This window comes from Nesoenas mayeri (genome assembly GCF_963082525.1).
Source record: "Nesoenas mayeri genome assembly, chromosome: 5".
NCBI classification, from domain to species: Eukaryota; Metazoa; Chordata; class Aves; order Columbiformes; family Columbidae; genus Nesoenas; species Nesoenas mayeri.
Genome location: NC_137548.1, coordinates 34,513,028 through 34,539,645, shown reverse-complemented (window position 1 = coordinate 34,539,645; position 26,618 = coordinate 34,513,028). Strand labels below are relative to the sequence as shown.

Here is a 26,618-nt window from a genome sequence, read left to right as displayed (position 1 = left end):
GCCATGTCCACTAAAGGAAAATAAGCTTACATGAAAAGCAGAACTTCTGAAGTATCCTCCTATTTCTAGATGAAGTTTTCTGCATCACTGCTAACTTCAGACATTCATCCTGTGTCAAAAGGTTGCATCACTACTCACAAAGTTCACAGAATGTCAGCTTAAGCCCATTTTTTCATAGTCTTGGCTTTCATAGGAACTCACAAACGTCAATCAGCAAAATCTTAAATTTAGATGTGTTTTTAACAGTTGTTCTTCTAAATCCTAAAAGAAAGCTTTCAAAAAGTTGAACCTACCAAACCTTGCTATCAGTTCTTGTCTTTCAGTTTTGCATGTCTCTCGTGTCCATTCCTCACACCATCTCTCACCTCAATCTTTGTCATATATTGATTTTCTTCACTCTTTGTTTACCATGTCAATCTTATAATGGCTTCTCTCTGTGTATTCTGTCTGCCTTCTCCACACCACATGTTGTTTCTATTTCAGTTAAAGGAGAGTTCTGGCTACTTCTGAAGTGCATGGGCATACCAAATGCCTAACTAACATTTTTAAAACTTAAATTGCCTTTCATAATGCAAACAGACACATGTTGTGTGATGATTTCATAACCAGTTTTTTTAAAAGAAAAAAAATAAACAAATTGTTTAAAGTATGCAATCAAAGAACTTGTTGGAAACTCTAAATCACTGTTGCCAAATCTCCCAGCCAGATCTAGTGTGGCATTCAAACAATTATGCACGATTTAATACACAACAGAGCTATAAGTAGGATAACCCTTCTAAGCAGAATAAAATGCAGATCTGTCTGTTACTAAATTGAGCCTCTACTGAAAAAATACGTAACTATGAGCTGTACAGAGTAGTGCTAATAAAGGTCCCTTAATTGAGTTAACTTGTTCCTTATTTGTAAATAGTCCCAAACTTAAGACAAAGCTCTCTTTATCTCTACACTAGGTCTGTTCTTTGAGATACGCCATCATATATATTCCATTCAAAGCTCACTTCACATATACTAAAGACAGTTTTTTGATCACTGATTGTCAGGATCAACAAAGTGTAACAGGTTAGAGACTTGCCTATCATGATCTTGTTTCAGCTTGTCTACAAGAGTCTGGGAGCACCTGTTTAAGACGCAGAGATCAATCAAAAGACCTCCATGTCATACAAACATATCCAAAACCAAACAGCCTGTGTATTTTCATGACCTCCACTGACAAATGTGGTCATGGACAGTGGCTTTTATCACCTCTTCCATGCCCCCTCTCCAGCCCAAATACCATTAAGAAAATGTCTCGGTTTTCTCTACTCCTCTGTTACTGTGCCTCCCTTCTACTTTATCATAGAATCATGGAATAGTTTCAGTTGGAAGGGACCTGCAAAGCTCATTTAGTCCAACCCCCTGCAATGAGCAGGGACACGAACCAGATCAGGTTGCTCAGAGCCCTGTCCAGCCTGGCCTTGAATGGTGGCAGCTACCACCCCTTTGGGCAAGCTCTGCCAGTATTTTAGCACCCTCATAAAAAATTTCTTCCTCATGTCTAGCCTCAATGTCTCCTCCTTTAGTTTAAAATCATTATCCCTTGTCCTGTCGTAACAGGCCCTGCTAAAAAGTCTGTCCCCCAGACCTAATTATATAGTCCCTTACTGCTAAGCAGGATCTTTATTTCTACCCCTCTTACCTCTGCATGGGAAGCACAAATGGGTGAAATGATCAATTTGCAAGAGAGCAGCACCCTTCTTTTTCGTATCTCAGAAGCTACATATCTATCTCCTTCGTCATTGAGTCGCTTCTTGCACTGGCACTTCCTACCCAACTATTACCTCTCCTTCACCATGATATTAGGTCCTGCCTCACCACAGCCTATGATTCTGATTTATTCTATCTAAAGAAAATAGAAGAAAAAGATGAAATTCCATCTCAATTTATCAGAAATAAAAAAGAAGCAGAGAAGTAGATAACAGAACATGACAGGCAGCAAAACACAATGTGATCAAACAAAAGTATTCTTAAGTAGTTATTTCACTAAATGTATAGGAAATGCAATGGGTTCAACTAAATTTGAAAGGCTTGTATCACCAAGCTTTTTCATTCTATGCATTTCCAGCACACAAATAATTGAGATAAAATTGAGATTCATTTCCAGTTTAAGATGTACATCAGAAAACATAAGCACTCATGGCACCTATACAATAAACCAGATAGTGTACTTACTTTTTTAACATGTGAAAACTTAAGCCTGACAAAGCATATTTGTGAGACACCACACATTGATTTCAGAGGTAAGAAAAAGACTATCCCTTCGTAATATCTTCTGGTCCACACACAGTATAAATGCTGCTCTTGTATTAGAGAATATCACATGTAATACCTTGCTAACTGAAGACTACTGATATCTGACAGAAAACCATTGTAGAGGCAGTATCAAAATTTTGCCTCAAAAGCATTAGATCAGCTTATTGAAAAATTGAAATAAAAACCAAAAAATATTATTTACTTTTTTTTCTCCAGTCACATAAAACAGTGAAGAGTAGAGCTTATACATAGGATTAGTGTTTTCTACTGTTTATCAGTAGGTTCATTTAAAATTTAATTTAAATAATTACTGAGGAACTCTATTATATGTGGCATTATAATACACTTCACATTATACAGAATTGTACAAATAGCCTACACTGAAATAAAAATCTTTGAAATTTTTAACAAATCCTGGTCTCTAAAATACAGATTTGATATGCAGCCACCAATAGAATAGTTTTAAGAGGTTATGACATTAGAATCTCCTAGTTCTTAATGTTTTCTCCATAGCTGTGTTGACTCACAAAACACTATGGTATATGACAACTTTGCATCATACATAATACCATATGATCATCAAATACCATGGTATGTGATGACCTGACATCATGTACCTTCATCATACAGTGAAGGAAAGGTATTGCTGTCTTACAGTGAAACCAATCACAGGCTTGACTACCATTTGGTGCAAAACTGAGCCTTTCCCTTACCCTTAGTGGAAATCTTATACAGAATATATATGCAAAACCTCTAAGTATTTCTGATTACACTGCAAGAATACACTGTCACATTATTTTCATATCAAACTAATTTATTAGCAGTACTTTTTGCAAGGCACCAGGAGAAATCAGAACAAGGTTCAGAAAGCAGCAGTTCTGTGCATGAAGCTCTAAATTATGTAGCAAAGCACTAATAAAAGGATTTTTTTACTGCAGAAAATAAGCATTGTTAACATAAAATTGCTTCTATTCAAAATGCAGTACACTTTAGTAAGTTAATTACATAAACTCCTTCTTATTCACAAAAAATCTGAAAAAGGTTACACGGTCACCCAGACAACAGGAGTATGTAAATACTTCTGTAAGTTCCATTAAGGTTGGGTATGGATTAACATGTGAAATCAGCATAAACAAAATGCAGCTGTGAATGCTGGAAAGATCTGGACTAATCTTGTAATGGAAGCTTGAGAAAACTCCCCTAGAGAGACTTGCTGAGTTTTCCAATTCCATGTCATGGTAGCTGGGACATCAGATCTCGTTTCACATGACTAGCTTGTCACTTGTTTAACATCAAGTGTAAAAAACCTCATTGATGGTTCTACTGCATGCTGGAATTGTTGTGAAAGGATACTTCCTGAATATAACAATTTAATAATTATTAAATATCTCCAAACAAAACTAATTTGAAATTAGAGGAATAACTCTCATCACTGATAAAAGATAAAGATATTTAAGTAATGACAGAGTCATCTGCTACAGCTAGCACCATAATTTCATGGTGACTATATGTCATCTATATAAATATCTGACTCAAATTTCTAAAATAGGTTTTATTTTGAAATATATTGCATTAACTGGAGATAGTTTAGGACCATCATGAAAACTGACATTTAGGTTTGCTAAGCCTGAAATTGCTTAAGAGCTGGTACTACTTTTTTATTTCAACACCTGGAGTAATGAAGCATGCTTCAGGGACATTGCCCCATTAGTAAAAGTACAATATACAGTTTAAGTATTCTATATGTATCTCTAGTGAGCATTATACGATTATCAAGATAAACATTCACAGTTAATTCGTTCACATAAGCCTATTCTAAACCCCACATCTGGGAAAAACTTACATTCCACAAACCTTAACACATTCAGAGCAATCAACCATTCATGACTTGAGCAGCCTTTATGGGATACCCTCCATGTTAACCTTTCTTCATTAAAAAAAAAAGATGTATAAACCACTTTGTCCCAAGATGGATTTCACCCTGCACTTGATAAAATATGCTGACAGCTTAAAATAAAGCCCATTTCCCAAATGAAGTACTTCCCCTCAGAGTTCTCATTGAACACCTCAACCTCAGCATCTCAGAACTGAACTGGGTGTTTCCAATGACCAACACACTTGGCAATGATAGAGGCTTGTTCGGGTTTGCATTGGAAGAGACTCCCGACTCTCTTGTTCCTACAAGCTCCTGTTTGTCTTCTTCCTTGCAGAGAAACTTCCCAATATACCTTACTTAAATTCCTTTATTTGTCTAAGAGCACAAATTCAGTGATTTGATTGGTGCTTCTCTGCTTTTTATACAGAAATTAGATAATTATGTGTGTCTCCATAGTTTAAGCACTAATGTCATGTTTTAATTCCAATGCTTTTACTTGAATAACTGTTCTATGTTATTCAGTGCTTTTTATTACTAAAGCTCTTTTTTATATTGGAACTGGTCAAGCATGCTATTATTCTACTCTTTTCTGCTTCTTACCTTCCAAGTAACATATTTCCTAGAACTCAGCCTTTCTTGGCTTTCATAGACAACTTTTAAAAATAAATAAATAAAGTACAAAACTGATAATTGAATTTTCTGTTCTGGATTAGGAAGTATGTGAATTGAGGTTGAATCTGGAAGTTATATGATTTGCAAATCTATTGTGGATTATAGGTCATCTGAGACAGAAGAATAAACCATTGAATTCTACTCCTTTCTATGGAAATAAAGATGTAAGGAGACAGAATATTAGTGCTTCAATTATTGTAAAATTAATAAAATGAGCAAAGCTGTCTTAAAGAGAATCTCTTCAAGGCACATCTAGGGTTTTTTAAAGTGAATTCAAAAATTATTACTCAGAAAACTTAAGATTCTCCTTTTCTTCCCTTCTCTTCTTTGAGGCTTTAATAATCTAAATTTTAAATGAAATTCTTTATTCATTATACTTAAGAAAATACTGCAATAAACTGGATGCTCATTTATCATTTATTCTACTATGCTTATGTAATAGATACCCAATTTGGGGATACAAAGAAGTCAATTATTTAGTACCCCAAAAAAAGGAGGTAACAAAACTGTTAGTCTGGGTTTTCTCCCTGTATGTCTGAAAATATTTGCAATAGATAATTTATGTCACTGAACTGTAGCAGTTTGTCACACACACTAAGACAGGAAGAACTCATCACACTCTCAGTTAAAAGATTGAATAAAGACTAATGACAGCAGTGCAGAAGTAATTTCTGATTATGTTCATTTTTTAACCACTGGGGTCTGCTTAACAAAAGTTTACACCAATAATATAAAGGAAATGAAAAAAATAAAATTCAAACTAGGGTGTATCATCAGCAGAAGTAACAGTAAGGGTGACTAAAGGAGGCAGGGAAATATATACAATCTGATTTTTTATGTCACACTGAAATTTTAAGCCAGAGAACAAGCTTTTGAAAAGGTCTGAAAGGATGGTTTAAAAAAAAAATTTAGCACACCAGAAAATATAAAGGTCATAACTATGAAACTTTGTAATTTGTATTTTGGTTTGAAAATACACTAAATAAAATTGCAATACGCATATTAAAAATAAGGAAAATACTCTCTTGGATCACCTGACAACAGACCCATTCCAATTACAGTCAGCCTTTAAAATTTTGCTTTTTCCTGTTTTAGAATATACTCTGAGTATTTAGCACAAAAATATTTTAGTTAATAAGACAGAGCACGTCTTGGAAACAATATCCTAAAGACTTTTAAAAAAATAATTTAAAAGAAAAAAAAATATGGCTTGATTTTGTGACATTTTTGGTCAGTGATGGCCACAGGGAGTATAAAATACATTGAATTTACATGTTTAGTATTTTATATATATATATATATATATGTGTGTGTGATATATATATATATGTGTGTGTGTGTTCCTGTGGCTGTAATGACAACTTCCCTCACATGTGTTAATCCTGACAAACAGAAGTGAGAGGAGACTCCTGCTCATCAGTTCATGCAGTTTGTCTTGTAGGACTTGAGATAGCTTTGACTTTACTAACGAAATGATTAGTGCTGTCATTCTAAAGGGCATTTAATCTTATGTTTTCCTAGCTCAAAGTTTCAGCTAGGAAAGAGATCCATGCCCTCTCACTGTATTTTATAAGCAACATTGGACAAAGATAACTAATAATTCAAAGAAATAATTTCTGGTTTTAGTAAGATTCAGGTCTGCAGAAGTGGGGCATTCTTTAAAAATGCTGTATGCGGAGTAGCACATGTGGCATCATTAAAGCCTCTGGTGACAGAAGCAAATAACAAAACAATTTCACCTATAATAAAATGTGTATAGTTTTCAAGCTATGCTGAATTTTTATACCTATGTGGTCTACTAAGTAGAAAAACCAGTAATTTTGAATAATGAAAAAAAAAAAAAAAAAGGAGTAAAAAAAAGTCCATCTATTGTGACTCATATCAGAATAGCCACATACAGATTCATTTCAACGCTGAATCATGTGAAGGTCTCAGGCGAGCTGTCAGTATTGCACTATGGCTTCATTATAACGAATAAACAATAGTACAATGATAGTAAAATGGAAGTGTAGGTAGAAGCACTAGTATCAGTTGACTTTAATGCCCTTGTAAATTGCCAACATGGTGTTTGCTTAAGAGAGAGCAGGTAAATGTGTGTGCGGGGGTGTGGGGGAATCTATATGCAGTATACACCAGGCATCAGACTACAAGATGAGACTGAAGTTTCCTTGGTTATACACAGACAGCTGACTGAAAATAACTGAAATCCACAAAAATATTTATCATTAGGCTTTAGATCAAATTATTTCAGAACCAGTTGGATCAGTGGTCTAGCTACTGACACGTCACTGTGATTTATATTTAACACTTTTGTTTCAAGTAGAAAATATTAATAAAAAGCCTTCCACTCACTTGTACACTCCAGAAATCACCACACAAAACTGAAAATGTTATTTTAAAAGATCCTTCTGGAAGCTTCCTCCTAAATCTTCAAATGTACAGAGGTTATTTTATTTCTCATGTACTTGGTTGCAGAACTCCTTGCAAAACCATTATACATTTTATTATAAAACCTATGTCCCCTAGTGTGTTTAATTCTTTCTGAACATAAGACTTTTATTTAATATGATCCTTTAGAAAGGAATTTGTCACCTTTTACCTTCAAAATATATGTTATGCTATGAAACAAAATGAAAGACACTCCTAGGTAACCTACATATTATCTCTCTTGCAGCACTACCTCTTTTTTTCTAAAGGTCACAACTATTTCAGCACCATTTCATGCAAGAATATTTCCACACTAATATTTTTTCCCACGTCCTGAACTTCAAAGGTGGCAATGGTACTGCTCCTGCAAGTTGTGAGACTACAATCTGACTCATCTTAGCATTCCTTTGTCCTCTCTCCATTTTATACTGCTTGGTCAGGAAGAAAATATGAAAAAATATTCTGAGGTGATGACATCTTAAACCAGAGGATCAATTGCATTCACATTTGACAAAATCTTGCTTAGGGGAAGAAGTGGGAAGGAAAAGCAGACTGTTCAAAGGACATCGGAGTAGATTTAACCTTTAGATAAGAGGGTTTCTCTGCAGCGGCAAGATTCCTTAAGAGTTAAACTGGATATGGTTACCATGGAGCTAAGACTCCCACAGAAAAAAAAATTACAGCATTTTGAAACATTTGTTGGAAGCACACAGGCAGCCAAATAAATGACACTGCACCACTTTCAGGCTTTATTAGGTCACTTAAATTCTACCTGCAAGTGGAAGCTCAGGGGAGGGATTTTTTTTTTTATTTTTTTTTTTACAGGCTTTTACAGAATATTTCAGCCATAGTCTTTCTAATTTAGAAATCTTTGCCTAAGAACTGCAGATAAGTTTCTTGCACAATGCAATATTTTGCCCTATTAATATAATTACTTATTACCAGCAATGGTTTGAAGTAGGCTGAGGGGCATGGTTTAACTGTGAATGAAAAAACAAAAAAACTCCAAACAAACAAACAAAACAATGCTGACTTCAATCTTAGTCCTTCTCTCTGAAAAACTGTATTTCTAGTGTTGAATTTGATAATATAATCGGCATCCCATGCCTGAAAGAACTACAGGTAGAAAACTTACCTTTCCATAGCTCAGCAAAATACTGTCATTAAATTTGTTTGGTTTTTACCTTAGACATAATAAATGCACACTACAAGAAAAGAGGATTTTCCAGCTCTAAAGCCATGGTGATAATGACAGAGACAAGTTTTTTAGGAAATTCTTAGCATAAACTATTCTATATTCCACAGAGTAAACTATCATGCACTCATGGAGAAGGACAGTAGAGCAGTTAATTCTAGTTCTGCCCTAATGGCCCCTGATAGCCTGTTCTAGTTGGATACAAAATTTCACCATGTGCATCACAAGCACAAGCAATTTAACCTTAGGGCTACCCTTGATCTCCACTATGTGTGAGCAAAAGCATTTCACTATCTCACATAGCAAGGATAAGCATATTAAAAGGTATTCCTGTAAGGCAGAGACACGCTTACATTTTATTTCAACAGCATGTTCTGCATAAACACTCAATGGTCAGGAACGTCCTTCCTGCTACTTGAGGACAGGTCTCTCAGTGATAAAAATCCAGCTAAGACTGCAAATCTGACTTGGAGAGTTTGGGCCTATAGACAAGCTACAGTGCTATTCCTTCTGACTCGGCAATAAAAACTTTTTTGCCGTCTGATTCTGTTTCAGAGTGTACACTTCTAGAAAAGTCCTGTACCTTCTACAATATAAAGCTGAGTGAGTAAACACTGTTAGAAGAACCAGATCAGAGAGGTAACATGTAATCAGGTAACAGACTACTCGATCCAAGTTAATTCACCTTTGCCTCTCATGTTACTCATCTCATATCTGTTAACATGACAATGACAAAGTAAACAGTAAATGCTATACTGAAAACATGAGATTTTAGAATTATATGTATTCCATACTGAAATATGTATTAGAACTATGAAGCAGCTCAGCAGTTCCAGAGAATAATTTGCCAAAGCCAGAGCTGTCAGTTTTCTCTTAAGTAAAAAAAAAAAAACAAACCCTTACACCTCCAGGGTCAGGAATCAGGACTTTTTCTATCTATAGAGAATTAGAAAAATAACAAAGATGAAACAGACACTTTCTCAAACCAAGGAGAAATTTCAACTGTTTTAAAGTTTCTACCTGTTGTAACAAGTTCTCACGAGAAAAACCTCTGAACAGGGTGCACTAAAGACAGCCACAGACAGCAGAGCGCACCTCACCTCAAAGTATTTCAGAATCTGAAGGTCTGCAGAAGTTCTATCTATATTTTAAAATAAATATATTAGTTCATAACTAATGGTGAAAAATGGCTATACATCTCAAGAATGTGATTTCAGGCATTTCTACGCAGAATTATGGAAGTGGTTGTCCCAAAATGGATTCCTATCAAACATCTTAAGAAACATCACAGATTTCATTCATAGAATTCTTCACTTTCTGACAAGGTGACACACTTAGTAGATGAGGGAAAAGCTGTGCATGTTGTTTACCTAGACTCTAATAGAGCCTTTAACTCCATTTCTGACCACATTCTCCTGGAGTAACTTGCTTCCTATTGCTCTGTATTAGGGCCAGTTCTGTTTAATCTCTTTATGAATGATCTGGACAAGTGACTTGAGTGTGCTCTCAGAAAGTTTGGAGGTGACACCAAGTTGGGTGGGAGCGATGACCTGCTGGAGGGTAGGAAGGCCCTACAGAGGGATCTGGACTATCCAGATTGTTGGGCCAAGGCCAGTTGTATGAGGTTTGACAAGGTCAAGTGCCACATCTTGCCCTTGGGGCACAACAACCCCAGGCAGTGCTACAGGCTCGGGGAAGAGTGGCTGGAAAGCTGCCTGGCAGAAAAGGACCTGGGGGTGTTGATTGACAGCTGTCTGAACATGAGCCAGCAGTGTGCCCAGGTGGCCAAAAAGGCCAACAGCATCCTGGCTTGTATCAGGAATAGAGTGTCTGGCAGGACTAGTGAAGTGATCATCCCCCTGAGGCTGAGGAGAGACCTTCTTGCTGTCTACAACTACCTAAAAGGAAGCTGTAGCAAGGAGGGTGTTGGTCTCTTCTCCCAAGTAGCAAGTGATAGGACAAGAGGAAATGGTCTCAAGTTGTGCCAGAAGAGGTTTAGATTAAATGGTAGAAAAAAATTTCTTCACCAAAAGGGTTCTGAAGCACTGGAATAGGCTGCCCAGGGAAGCATTTGAGTCACCATCCCTGCTGGTATTTAAAAGACATAGAGAGGTGATGCTTAGGGACATGGTTTATAGGTGGACTTGGCAGTCTTAGGTTAATGGTTGGACTAAATTATCTTAAAGGTATTTTCCAACCTAAATGATTCTATGATTCTAAGAATCTTCCCTACAGTACTATAAGGAGGAAGGATATTCCTGCAATCACTTCTTTCTGGATTAAATTAAATGTCCTTCAGAACTAAAATGTGATATTGGACAGAAAAATAACTACCAAAAAGAATACCCCTAAGCATATCAAAAGTAATATGAAGCTCCTCTTTAACTGATGCCAGTATGTAGACTAGTGACTACTTGACTGTCTGACATCTTACTACTTTCTCTAAAACATTACGTGGACTGACCGCACTGATACAAAACTACACATTTAACTCATCATGAACCTGGGAAATACACTACCCTGTACCAAACAGAATCTAGGCACAAGATATCTCAGCATGACTTGGAGCACCAAAGAGGCCAGGGACTGTTCCTGGTAGGCAGACAAGGTCACCCTGAGGAGTCTGAAATTATATTATTTAAAATATGTCAATATGGCCTTGTTATGAAAGGTGAGGAAGGCTTGGCCAAGGAAGTAGGAAAGTAATTTGTCACTGTCCAACAGGAGTATAAACAAGGTAAGACAAAGTTGTGAAGAAACCAATGAATCAGTCATATCAAAGTATACTGAACAAACTCAGGTTACTTATTCCAGAAAAGTTAAACTGGAGAGGGAACAGAATTCTTCTTTATAAATATATTGATAGATGACACTGTTGGCACACATGAAAAAAAAATAATCTAGAAATACATAAATACATCAAAAGCTGAAAAACTGACGATTACTAGATGAATGGATTGATACCAGGGCAAAGATATAACTATCTTTCAAACTGAACTTCAGTTCAAAATGGATTCAATGACTCAAAAAGTTCTTTCCAGTTCTGTGTTCCTGTGATACATAAATAAATAAATGTTTCTACATGACATGAAAGCAAATGAAAGACTATTCTCAGCAAAGATACTTTAGATAAATGCTGTGTGGTAAAAATAAGGCAAACACAGTAAACAAACTGAGAGACTGGAAAGTCTCGGTGACTTTACAAGTCTGAAAAAGAACCTATTGGTTCTTTTTGGAACTTTGAGGAGTAATGGAAGAATTTCAGTGTTGTCAGCAAAGCATCTTTACCTGTTTGTTGCATTTCTTCTGTATTCAAGCAGATGAGGCCTTGCTCATATTTGAATGTAGATTCCACTTTAAGTTTTTGTTTTCCACAAAAAAATACTGACTCATTTTATTTCCATAAAGAACAAGCAAGCTGCTTTTAAGGCTCCTAAATTTGGCAAGCCATGCATGTCAAAATAAGTAAAAAAACCTGCCATTTCTTAAAATGTCTTGAATTTTTTATGAACTCAAGCAACAAGAGACAGGAGGACAGTTGTTCTCACTCTCCTTTTTACAGCCTGAGGTAAAGGGGAAGCATGCCTGAACAGGTGTCAGCCTCTCCATTTTAAATCTGTTCTTGTGACTATTCACTGTTAATGCATACTCACAGTGATTGAATACAGAGATTCTTTGTCTCCCTAGTCAAGTCTACCCCCATATATATATATATATATATATTTAATCACTATGTTATTACTATCTTTCTTGTTACACCAAAATAATCCATCTCTGTGGGATAATTGCACCTTAGTCTTTTCCCTTTTTCTTCTTATCATGTTAAATATTTAAGTATTTTACAACCCACCCCTCCTTTAGTTGACATCCCTTCGATTAAGCAAATTCCTTTTTCTGAAAAAAAATGTAATACTAATCACAAATGTCCATTTGGGGTTGATTTTTTTGTTTTGGTTGGAGGGTCCCAACAGACGGAACTTTCCTGCAGTCATAACCCACTTTTCCCCTCCTTTCTGTTTTTTGTTGTTGTTGTTTGTTTTTTCTTTATTTTATTTAACGCCTTCATTTTGCAGTGTAACAACATTTCAATTATGTTGGAATTTACTCCTTTTCATGCTGACCAAACACTCATTTTCCTTCTCATTGCTCATCTGCAACCTGTCCATCCACAGATCAAGGTAAGCAGTTTGTGTCAGGGAATGTACTGTTTTCTTGTGTTTTTAAAGCAACCAGCAGACCCTACCCCTTGCCTGTTTGCAATGGCATTGACAATTTTAAATCAAAACCACTCATTTTTTTTTTTTTTTTAAAAAAGCTGCTTGCCAAAATAGTATTTATATTTTAATTTAATCACAGGTACTAGACATTATTTTGCTTCCTTACATTAACACCACAGCTTGAAGGAGGACAGCTGCAAACTCTATTAGAGTCCTTCAGAGCATATTAATTAGGCTAAAACCCAGGTTTTAATCATGGTTCACTTGCTATGGTTTAAGATAATTCTCTCAAGGTTGGCCATCATCAGATCACTGGACTGAAATTACTACTGCGTAAGGAATTGTTGTTCTACTTGTTTAATGTTGAATCATTTTTTCACAAGCAAATGTTTCTATAAACATAGAAATAAAATTTCTGATTAATTTTGGTTGTTGAACATATGCATTAGATCTCCTTTTCTGAATCTGCAAGTGTCCACATTTAGGACATTTCCCTTCCAACTAATTACTGTTTTGTAACAGTACACTTTCATCATATGTACCTAGCAAGGGCTGACCCTTACACACCACTGTAACATTTTATCAAGTTCTACATACCAGCCTTATGCTAACTTGCAAGTGACCCAAGCACAGCTAGTAGTCACAAGAGCCACCCAAACTATGCATGTACTAGACAGAGAGTAACCAGAGTGAAGAGCAATTGCTATACATATATAATATTGTAACAGGAGAAGAAATACTTGGGCAGAAGCAGGTGTTGCCATTGCTCCAGACCACTATTTTAGGACAGCAGCAGATTGCCCAACATCATCTAGGGCAACATTTCTACAAACATTGTAACTCTTCACCTGGTGTATCCCCCCCACAAAATGCTTACATGATGGATGCCCAGTTATCCTACAATCAAACCACTAACCTTGCACCTGATCAATATCAAAAGTACAGAACCCACAGCCATTTAAAGAAACCAAGCAATGGTCAGGTATGCCGAGAACCATGACCACATACATTTCTGCTTGAACAAAAGGAGAAAGAGTTACCCTTGAGACACAATGTCAACCAATGAAAACAGAAACTGTACGGTGACATGATTGAACCGGGACTCACTCAGCACTGCTAAATGCTTACTACTTGTGTCACATTTATACAATACTTTTCAGCAAATAACAACTGTGTCTTTGCCTCCACCCTCTGCCACTGCACTTCCAAGCTACTGGAGATTTAAGGGATGCACAAAAATAAAGAAGTTGGATCTTGGTACCTGGTGTTGACTGGAAGTAGGCTGCGGTCAGGATAATCTTCCATAGATAAACAAAGAAAAGAAACACAGATATGAAAGATAACGGTAGTAAATGGATTAGGACATGGTTAGGTTGCATGAACACAGGATGAAGCTATGCAATTATGTGCTTAGTTTTCTAAACAGCACTAGAAACACTCTGCCAGTGTCACAGATTACTTATAACAGAATATCACCACTACCATCTTTTGGCCATCTCTTCCCACCCCCACGAAGATTTTGGCTCTCATTTTCTATGTTGTGATGAATGCATTTCACCCTTCGGAATGTTGTAATTTACGATTCTAAATGGTCTTCATATTGACAAGGATAGGAAAGGTCATATTACAACTCTAATTGGCAGGTTAGGCCTTATATACAGGCCCTTATTTAGTCAACGATGTTATTTAAGCCTGAGGTCAACCCTGAGAGAAGCTGACTTAGGAAGATCTCTGACAAATAAAAGTGGGTAAGTCTTTCTAACAAAAACAAACTTCTGTCATGAAATGAAAGTTACATGCTCAGCATGAATCTAGAGTCTTTCATACCATCAAGCTTCCTGAATTTCAACTTAATCAAAAAGAACTTGTACTTCCTGATTCAGCTTCTCTCCAAGTTGATATTTTTTCAATAACAAGCCACCAGTGGATACGACTTTACAGCTTACTGCTTGTGCAGCAGAATGACAAGAAATAGGAACTGTACTCTGGTTAGCAGTAAAAGGTCATTAATGATAGCTTCTGTAACTTATCTGCAGTTGGGCTTGCTAGAGCATTCACAATGAGTCATCAAATTGTAGCATTTCAAAGCAAAAGCCTAAGAACAACGTTTCCTCTTCTAATAAAATTCTCTTCCTTAATAAATCAAATTATTTAACATTATCAATGCATTTTCAAAAGTGGAAAGTTTAAATGCAGGTGATAACTACCTTTTTCCTCCTTTAGTAACCTCATTATTGTGTAACATATGGGCATGCCACACTGCACAGTTAATTTTGTTCATAAAGCAAATCAGGTGCAAAATGCATAAGTGAAACAAATCTGAAACTCAGGTTGATTTCCGTGAAGCAAAGCAGTTCTTCAACAAGCCAAGGTTGATATATTAAGCTTATGCTATTTTGCACATTAAACTGAAGTAACACTGGCAGAATGTTCACATCACTGGTGAAGAACATCCCACATCTTACACCCTTCTCCAGGAACACCACTATATTCACTTCTATGAAACAAACTTTGGACAGTGTGTTTGTCTTTTCAGTGCTGCATAAAACTGTTGCTTCAAAATCATAAGAGTGGAAAAAAAGTCCTATAGTAGTTGTTGAGTTTTTCTTCACTTGTAAAACACAAATTTATATTAACATGATTCTACTATTGAAGCTTTTTTTTTGGTAAGTGCTATTATAGTTGATTTCATTATGTATGTACACAGCAACCATCTTTTCTTCCATCTTCATAAAAATAAAAATATTAGAAAAAAAGTTTCAAACACTACAAGAAATGCATCAACATCATTATTACGCATACATACAAAAAAATACGTCAACATCTTTATTAATATAAACCTGAGGAAAAAATGTTATGGGTTTGATTAGACAAATTCAAAGATAATCCTACAATCAAAATATTCTACATTCATATTACCTAGGACAATATGAGATACAATGTCAGTTATACAGCTGGAAAGATTTTTGGATCTATACAAGATCCAAAATTTTGCCTTATTTGCTTTTGTGGAAGCAATTTTTAAAAGTTTATGGATATCTTGAGTAAAACCACAATACATACAATAAATAAATCACGAATAAAACAAAACACCTAAAGTAAACATGAATAATCAGCATGCCCAGTGACTGATTAAAATATATGTTGATTGACAGAATTTCTTGAAAGAGTTGTAACATCACTAAAAATGTTAGATTTCACTTTAATGAGGCTTGATTGGAACTTCAATAATAATCATGAATGACCACTGGTTCCAGAGAGAATACTTATCCATTAGAATTAAGGTTTTAAGTGTTATCATTGAGGTACCACTGAGTACTCAAGCACACCACAATTTTACCCACTCATGGGTCGGAGTTACCTTAAACACAGGGATAATTTAATATTACCTAAGACAGTCACCTAAGCCCCAGTGTTGTAAGTAGAGAAAACTCTTGGCATCCAACATCCCAGTTGAAAGACCTGGGAGATTCAGCCATCAGAAGCTCTAGTCACCATCATCCACGCTGTGTAACTTCACCTACACCAGATTACTTAGAACTACTTCCAGGCATGGTAATCAAGTAACTAAAATAAATGAAGATAATGAAGGCTGAATTCCACATTATTCAGGCAGGACTACTTCCAAGGGACCTGCAAAACCTTACTAAGAAAGCAAGTAAGGAGTCTTAAATTCGGTCTACGACAATTCCTAAGTCTCACAGGAAAGGTTTAGGGTCTGCAAACTAGAAAGTTGATATTTTTCTATGCATTTTAAAACCTCATTCCTTGTTAATTCTAATGTATGTATATAGCACCTAAAATAAAGGAAAAAATGCAGTTTTAAATAAAGGTTTGGCACACAGCATTAACACAATCACTATTTACTTCACACAGATAGTGAACGATCAAGAAATCAAATCTTAATTACTATTAGCACATTTTCCTGTGATAGTCAACATGTATGCAGCAAAGAATCTTCTGTCCTGTGAATGCTGTTCCTTCATAACAGCAAATGCAGGTATGACATACACGATCGGATGGAGGTCTTCCAAATTCTAAAGTCTATCTTTCCCACCTTTGGCTACATAAGAACTAAAATGTCTATTGGCTTTGATCTTTGGAAAGTGCACCAGAAATTGATACACATTTTAGAAGAAGGTTATGCTAGTAACTTGGAATATAAAACTGTCAGGTTTGGGTTTTTAATATTTTTGAGTGGGTTTTTTTTAATCAAAATGTTGATTGCATCAACATTTTTATACATTTTCAAACATCATCTGAATTCTACAAGCTACTGACCTTAAGTATCTTTAATATATACCGGGTATATAGGTTTTCTGGGCATTTTTCATACACAGAAAACATGAGACACTGCAGTCAATGAACTTCAGAAGGAGTCTTGGGAGATGGAAATCATTTGGCCTAAAGCATTTTAGTGAATCATCTGTGGCATTTTAGTATGTGTTCTAAGCTTGATGGTCCCTTTACTTCCATTTGTAAATGGTACTGCTGATGCAATTTGAAAGCATGTTAAATCTTCAGTGATTTAAATTAGTTCTTCATCTGCTGCTAAACAGTTTTTTCAAGTCTCCAAGTTGAAATTCTATTGTTTGTGCAAGTAATTTGTAAAGACTTCTATTTAAGTTGCAGTTCTTTTCTATTATATTTTATTAGAGAGATTTCAAGATGTTGCAATTGGGTCAAGGGAAGTTGGTTTTCTGGTACAAGGTATTGGAGAACACTATTGAGTGCTGAAGTGCACTCAAGATTGACAGAGATGTTTGTTGTGGACTAAAAACAGCTCAGGCATGTGCTGACGACTCATCTTACTGAGGAACTAGCACTTACTTATTTGGATAAAAGCCCAGGAGAAGGAACAAACCTAATGTTACTACTGAATCTTTCAACTTCTGTTGCTGTTGTCTCTGCCATTGCTACTATTTACTGAAGCTGCCACTCCTCACCATAGACATGATGTGCTAGAAGACAGAACTGCAAAAGAAGGTTACCTGACCAACAGACTGGCCATCAGCTCCTATTTACAGCTGAACCACATCTGTTAAGAGTGAGAGTTGACTGACGGCAGGTGTGCAATGTCTAACACATGCATGTATGTATGTATGCATGCATGCATGTATGCATCATGGTGCAGTTGAAACACTATCAAAAGCAGATTTAGGAAGAAAAAAAAAAACAAAAAAACAAAAAAACAAAAACCACAATTTTCCTGTAGCTTTTTATAATGAATTACTTTAGATACATTCTGAGGATGTCACGTATTTGTCAATCGTGCTTCAGAACATTACTGTAATTTTCAGAAAACAAGTTTCCAAATGTCATCCAAGCAATTTAAATATTTAGGAGGAAAACATCTTCTGCAATTAGAACAATGCACACTCTTTTTAAGTAATGTCTGGTACACAATTTAAAATCTTCTAGCACCAACACCAGTACATCCTACTAACTCACAGATCTAAGGAATGGTCTGCTGACTTTTTAAATGACATTGAAGACACAATGTTAAATTTAAAATTTCTACATTGAGCAAATAAACAAAAATATTAATTGAGGCATACATTAATGCCTTGCGTTTTCTTTCTGAATCTTTTAAAGTGTATTTATGTTAGCAATTGTTTTCTTAGATTGAGACTGTAATTTTACTGTCTACAGAGATCTGTAGTTACTATATATCTGCACTGCTATTATGTGGCACTTGGGAAAATACGTATTTAATGAACGAAGTCAAGAAATACATTACTTTAAAACTAGTGTCCTGTGATTGAATTCAATATATTCTAAATAACTGCCTGCCAAATTTATTTTTCTTCTCATCCCTGCCTGCAACTCTGTTTTAATTTTTGGAATCTGTATCTAATGCACCTGGCAGCATTTGGCTGTGTGGTCACAGTACTGCCATGGGAACTGAGAAAGAAGCAATATTCACAGCTGTATTTCAGTATGAATCATACACAGTTAGCATGGCAGGGGATTAGAAAAAAGGCACAGAGATCAGGCAATTCACTTGCTGCATTCTATAAAATCGTGGGAACATCATTAGCAAACTCACTGTTTATTACCAAAGATATTAATCACCCTTCAGACATCAAAAATGTAGAACTTGAGCAGAAGACAAGTCCCCACAACAGCCACCAGTGGGGCTAGAGGGAAATAGGGAAATGTAATCTCTGAGTATTAATTTAGGATTATTGCATGGTCACAAATCCTACCAAAAAGCTTTTTAACCCACTAACATTCTAAGGTGAGATTGAAGAGTTTTGCTTCATTGTAACATATTTGATGTTATTTCAGCAGACCTGCACTGACCAAAAAACAAAACCAAAAAAAATCACAAACAAAACAAAAACCCAACCCACAACACACCTGAAAAATAAAAAGAGGAGAAACTGACAAGGTTGTCTCCATCTATCCTAGGAGCTAAATTGACCATGACTATATTAAATCTTGCAATTATTTTGGAACAATACATTGTACTTATAATATTGTAATACATGCACGGATTTCTTTTTGAAATAGCAGGGTTTTTTTAATTTAGGCTGTAGAAACAGTAGTAAAGCATGATGCTGAGTTCATGTAGCACAACATTGTTTTTAACTGGTGTAGACTGGGTCTAAATGAAGCAGCTTGCAAAAGTGCAACTCATTACATTTAATTACATATATCACATGTACACATACTATCATTACATAATACAGCATGGAATGTTGTACAACACATCTTGGAACATTACTGCTCCACATTCTTGTAGGAAAACCTAGGTTTACATTCTATTCTATATATCCATGCCATATCAAACAAAAGATCAGAAAGGTATCAGCAAAACAGAGCAAGTGATGTACTATCTCCAACAGTAGCCTGTAATGTCAGCACTTTCACAAGTGTGTCCCTAACTCAACCACCTTCAATATAACAGAGAGAAATCAGCCTTAACCTCTGACTCATTATGATACAAGTCTTCATCATCTACCTGTTACACCCGCAAAAACTCTGTCTGCCTTTTCTCCTTTCTGGTCCCCTCTACCCAATTTAGTCTTTCAACACACTACCACCTAGAAAATGCTTTTTTCCCCTATAATACTTATTGAAGTTTTTTGCTGTTGTTGTTTTGTTGGAGTTTTTTTTTTGTTTGTTTTTCCTTATTACACCAGCGAATCTACTTTGTAATTGTTTCTCTAACTAGAACACAAAAATTACTACCTAACAACATGATGGGTATTATTTCACCGCATTCTCATATTCTCTCTTTGCCTTCCTCTGGTATCTTTCCTCTTATTTTAATTGCAAGCTTTTGGTGACATAAACTTTCTACTTGTTCTGTTTTTGTAACATAAGCTGGGAACAGACCTCAAGATCCTAACTCAGAGAATGAGAAAGACCCAAGCATATCAAGAGAAATCACATGAAGATCTATCAAATTATAATTCAGTTCTGGCCATATCACTAACACCTCTGTTCCTTAAGAGCAACTATAGAATTCTAACCATTAAATAAACTTCAAACAACTATCACATTAAACATATCAAACTACTTAAGAGCTCCCCTTTCCATCTGAACATAGTGTAATTTTCCCAAAGAATTATTCCTTACCAGGAGTCTGAAATACCCTTTTAAATGAGATTATGTCACTCAAAAGAGAAATTCTTACAAATGAATAACTGAAATCTAGACACCAAGCCACTATTCCAGTGTGTACAGAGCTAAAAACCAGACACACTATACAGTCTGAAGGCATGACTGTTGTGTTTATGGTGTGGCAGAGCATTTGCTTAAAATTCTGCCTTGAAAAGAGTTTGCAATCAGTTGCATATCTTATCTTTATTTTATCAAAAATAAACACTCACAGCACACTACAATGTATGATGCACTGGAAAATTTGTTATATTGTAAAGCTATCGTATATTATTAACCAGACCTTCAGCAAGGAAATAGTCCAAGGCAAAGAATGAGCATAACTTATCTGTTTTGCATATACTGACAAACTGGGCAAACCTATTCACAAAGCTGAGAAAAAGAATACATGAAGGGAGTAAAAGTGGTAATTCAATGGATGAAAATGAACAGAGCAACAGTATGTACAAAGTAGGATGCTACAAGTTCTAAGAAACTTAATTTCATTAATTTATTCTGAGTTAAGTATGATCTTCATGGTGGAAACTGAAGGATAATAAGGCAAGAAGAGTGGCTGCAACCAGCTTTACTGGCCATAGCCTGAAGTTTAAGTGGGAAAAAAAAAAGCACTATTTGAAAGACATTTTTTTTTTTAATTGAGTGGAAGACACATGGTGGAGTTCTTCTTTGTTGTACAATTTTCATATTTCTTCTTAGAAGATTTAGAAATATGGACTGTTATACTATTGTTAAAAATATGGCAAAAGGATCAGAAGGGGGAGATTTAATGCACAGAGATACACAGATCCATACACATATAATTCAAAAATCACTTAAGCTCCCAATACACAGTGGTTCTCAAAAGCAAGTTGAGTTTTATATAGTATTATTCCTTTCTTTTTATCCTCTTCCTAAAAGGAATTTACAAACTAATTGACGACTACTTCTCATGAGCTGCAGTACATTTCAGAGGCAAAAGACAAAATGTCCTAATTAATTTGAAAACAATACCCCAGAACACACAGAGATGTTCAAGAAGCTCACAGAATCTGCACCAGTGCCCTTAAAAGGGGCTTCAGAAAAATTCCACTGATTTCATCTTAAGGCATTCCTTAGCTTTTGTGACTTTTACTATATATATATATATATATATATATATATATATATATATATATATACACACATTTCTCTGTTGCTTTTAAATAATCTCCTACAAAACTCACTGACAACAATTTCCATGTTTTCCCAGTTTTTAATTAATCACTGCTAAAAAAGTCTTCCTATAAACATCTTCCACTATTGTCTGACATTTGTCCAATGTCTGGTGAGAATTTCTCTGTTGCTTTTAAATAATCTCCTACAAAACTCACTGACAACAATTTCCATGTTTTCCCAGTTTTTAATTAATCACTGCTAAAAAAGTCTTCCTATAAATGTCTTCCACTATTGTCTGACATTTGTCCAATCTGGTGAGAATTATGTAGCAGATATTTATACTCTACTGAATCGAGGCACAGAGATCTGTGCTACAAAATATCAGCATGCAGTTGGTGGAATACCTATTAGATATTAAGTCAGACTATTAAGGATGAATTATTTTAATGTTTCCACTACACACTTCTTTTTATGCCACTAGGGGTACACCACTAGGGACACAGATTTGATAAAACAACATGTATTAAAAACATCTAAAGAAGAACTGGTTTTATGCCACACTAATCCTGGGTAAACTGAAGTGCTTTAATACAACCCCTAAAATAAGGCATGATATAACCACTTTTTATATTGGGCAACAGTGAAAATTACGGGGAAAAAAAGGAAAACAAAACTAACTCATATTATACCTGAGAGTTCATACTGAGATAACTTCCCATCTCATTTGTAATATCTGAACAACAGAAGAGTTCATTTTCAAGCAATATAGATATAAATGTGTATGAGCCAGACAATTGTCTTGATTCTGAGCAGTGATTTAACACAGAAATGATCAAAAACATACTTGAAAAAATAAATTGTAAACTCATTGTGCAAATCTACGCAAACCTATATCTTGGGAAAAACAAACAAACAAACAAATCCGAATATTCTATTCTAGGTCTTTGTAACAACAGTGTATATACTCAGTCTATGACATAAAACAATTTCCATCTCCTACCTGTAAATTTCTAGATAGTGACTGGAGAGGTTTATCAGAACATTTAAAATTAGGTCATTGACACAAGCTGCTGAATGAGCAAAATTCAAAGAATCAATTGTTAAGGCCTCTGTCACTCAGAGAAATGAAGAATTTGTAGCCAGTTGGGGAAAGAGTCATGCATATACAGACACATGCACAAAAGCACACACCATACACACCAATAAACAGTGTTCAGATCTATGGAAAAGAAAGCAAAACTTGATTGACTAACATATTATGAGCCATCTAAAAAAAAAAAAAAAAACCAAAAAAACCCAACCAACCAAACAAACAAAAAAACCCACACACACACCAAACAAACATACAAAAACCCCTGCCATAATTTGGACTCTGATGATGGCAAACAACTTTGGTCTGCTTCATTACGAGTACATTTAAACTGCTCCTATGCTTTAGGCAGGGGTGTGACTTTCAGTTTTTCCCTTTCCCCTCCCCGCTCCAATCATGCTTTCTGTTAGCCAGTGACTATATATGTATTTCTGACAAAAGCTATCTGCTCCAAGGCATCACCTCATACTTGATTAATTCAGCAGCAGTGGGAATGACAGAAAACTTGGCAATAATTTCCAGAAAGGAGAGGACTTTGTCAACTTGTTACAGTAGTAAGAGTAGCTGGGAAAGGCTCCGCTGAGAATGCTTTAGACCCATCCACATTGCCAAGGGCAACAGGGTTCCCTCTATATATCTCAATATGTTATCTCAAAACAGCACAAGTGAACATATATGTTCTCATCTAATGGAGCATAAAAGCTACCTTCATTAATTTCTCATGTATTCATACCTTAGGAAGGGGTAACAAACAAACAATAGGGGGAAGTCATCTAATGAACAAACAATACCAGGACAGAAAGGTCAGAGACTGCAATACTGCATGTTACACACATGTAACAAGTGCTTTGCTTCTCCCTTCCATACATGACATGCACACAGACACACATACACTGAATATCCAGAATCAAATCCAGATGAAAGTTACCAACCAGGAAACAGAAAAACAATCCCAAGCATTATTGCAGAAACAAAACAACAGGTATTTCATAACAAAGACACAGCAGCAGGGTAGCAGCATAAGAAAAAACTATCTGTACTTATTCATACTGAACTTACAAGTCAGAAAAAATTAAGAAAGGAAATTACACTGTATTAGTAACACCTTCCTCTAAATGCTATTATTGCACATAAAGACTTCACACAAGAACTGGGTCTTACTTGAAACAAGTACTGAAGACATTTGACTACTACAATGATGACAATGAAAGCATTCTCTGGAATCTGTTCTTAAGGTCTTTGTCATTCCCATTGCTACCAAATTAATCAAATATGAGGAGTGTCTCGGAACAGAAAGTGATAGCAAACAGCTTTCTATCAAAGTTTATAAATACGCCCACCCTAGAAACAAATACAGGTGTCATTTTTATGCATTACTGAGCTTCCTAGCCCTTCTATATGAGCAGAAAGACTAAAAATTATGTACGAAACTATAACTTAGATCCAGAAGAAAAACAGCATCATAATCAACAAAAAATGGGGGACAAAGCAAAATTTTCCTTTTAAGGAAGCAAATATTAATTTTACTAGACTTTTAAGAGCTACTTCTCTTGCTCTTTCAGAAAATATTGTAGGATACTTTTTGGATCAAAAGAGATCTAATCTTATTTTATACTTCAGCAAGGAGTTCTCTCTGAGAGTCTAAAACATGCTGGAGCACCTCTCTCTACAGACTCAAAAATAAGAACAGGGAGATCAACAATTTCAAAGGAAGATTTAGCTACAGAAGCCTGGGGCTCATTCACTGGCAATCCAAATTCCCAGAAAACATTTTGATCTGGAGATGATCCTGATTGATCAACAATATTAATGGAAGAGTTCTAAAGGGCTACTACACTTCATGTTTGTATGTACAGTGTTCAGGCAGCAATAAAAGCTGTAAGTACTAAGTACTGAAGGCTTACATCACTATAGCACTCAGTACCTAATAAACGGTTCCTTTCTCAGTATATTGCAAAACAACAATTGATCCCTTCTCCATGAAGGTGAAAGAAGTTATAATGGAGACAAGAGAGCAGAAATCGATATGATTGTTCACAGCAAGGAGAAGCTGGAGCTTCTAAGACAGTAATTTAGTCCATCTTTTTCCCTGTAAAAGATGTCCTAACACCAATCACTTCTGCATAGTCTCACTTTTGCTGTTTGCAATTTTGGCCACCACTTCTACTTAGCACTTTAGTTTACCCATTAGAAAGAAGTGCAATAGAGTTCTACTATCACAAGAATGGGTCACAGCAGCAGAAATTGCCATCTCATGTGGCACACACAAGCTATCTATGCATAGGCAAAGCTTCTTACTTCATCACTGAGGAAGACTGTTTAATCAAAGCAACATCTTAGAAAGTAAAAGGTTGAAGGACATCCATTCAAAGCTCTGGCCTCAGATAAAAACACTTTCTTCTGAAGACTGAGTAATCTACGAAACTGTGTAATATAGATACCTCTAAATAGTTAAGGGAAGGGATGTTGGAAAGGGCACTTAATTGTGACTATTCATTTCCCTCCCTTCGTGAAATCCTCCCAGGCTTAAATGTGCTAATGACACTCCATCACACCTAAACAATTTACATAAGAAGCAGCAGTCATCGCCACTCTCTAACCTGTAATTCCCAAAAATAAATATTGCCAGCCTCTCAGATATCAGCCTTGTAATTTCCTACTTTGGGCACTTACCATTTTTTATTTAAAGAGACCTATCATTTTAAAGTTGTATAAACTCTAGAGGACACTGTTTCTGGAACCCTAATTGTGATAAATGTGAAAATACTATGGGAAGAGGAGGGAATACATAAATCAATAGCCGTTTTTTCATGCTAGTTACACAACAACACTCTTAGTCATGCAGGGTAAGAATAATGAGAGACACAAGATGACACATGAAAAGGATATTATCCTCTTCCCAAAAATTAATGCATGAACACTACTTGCTTCGAAGTCCAAATTGGTTGTCATACTAGATGATTGTAAAGCTTTAGGAAAGAATGGTGTGAGAGCTCTTTATAGAAAATTACACCAAGTGAAAGCTATTTCACTAATTAACACTCCTTCCCAAAGAAATCCTTATCTCCTTTTAAAATAAGCTGCTTTTAAGCAGAGAAAAGACCCCAAACATTTACAGAGCCCTGACTTCAACATCTTGTTGGTATTCCCTACACACAAGTGTGCTTCTGTGTGCATGTTTATCAGAAGAGGTCATCAAGGGCTTGCTTGGTTTATTCATCATTTTAAGGCACTCCTATTTGCAAAGCTTCTGTTAATGTCAGTGAAATCTAACCTAGACAGAAGTTTCAGAGGTCAGATATTTGGCATGCTACATTTAGAAACCCAAGTACAAAGTTGATGAGGACGCTTCAAACACAGGGGATTACAGCGGAAATAGGTCTCCTTATACCAAACTGACTATTGAGCAGATTCAAGGAAGAGCACACTGAGACTGCCTGATGCTATTAAAGCTCATATTCTTGCTTTATTTTTTTCACTGACTAAATCAATTCTCCCATTTGGCAAAGCCCAGCACAGAAATAACACTTTATTTTTAATACAACAGCAAAGGAATAGACATGAGACATAAAATCACGTACTACAGGACCTATAAAAAGCAGATACTTACAGTTCGCAGGAACTGTATTTCATCTTCCCCTCCTTCACCCCCTTCAGCCATGGCTCTTGAGGAGTCAGCTCTGCTGAGACTCCGATCGCCTCCACCGGCAGCTCACTGCGCTCTCAGTACAGCTCCTCTTCTCCTATCAGTATTAGCATATAGCTAATCCACAGCCATATAGGGAGCTCAGCTAACTCCACTGCACTGCAGACTGTCAGTCAACCCCCTCACTGCCAGAGCCAACCGCACTGCTTTTCCAGCTCATAGCAGGCAATTCTTTTCCTCTTCTCTCTACCCTAGAGGCAAAAAGCCCTTAAGGTAAAGGTATTGCAGAAAGCATTACATGCATCACTAGGTGCAGATTTCCAACCCTTCCCCCCACTCCCGTTACTGTCTGGTCAGAACAGCAATAATGGTAAAGCGTTAATGAAAGCAGAGCTTGCACTTCCATTTTCACAAATCAGAGTACCCGATTTTGCACTCAAATA

The 26,618-nt window shown here is 36.0% G+C and overlaps 1 protein-coding gene across 1 annotated transcript in view; it reads right to left on the bottom strand.

Moving 5' to 3' along the window:
- The window catches only part of RYR3 (ryanodine receptor 3), a gene marked incomplete at both ends in the record, with an annotated part of 242,982 nt that extends 216,792 nt beyond the window's left edge, over positions 1 to 26,190 (bottom strand). The window contains one exon of the mRNA XM_080345568.1: positions 26,140 to 26,190. Coding sequence (XP_080201694.1) covers positions 26,140 to 26,190 — 51 coding nt within the window. The remainder of the gene's footprint in view (positions 1 to 26,139) is intronic.
- Positions 26,191 to 26,618: the final 428 nt, after the last annotated feature.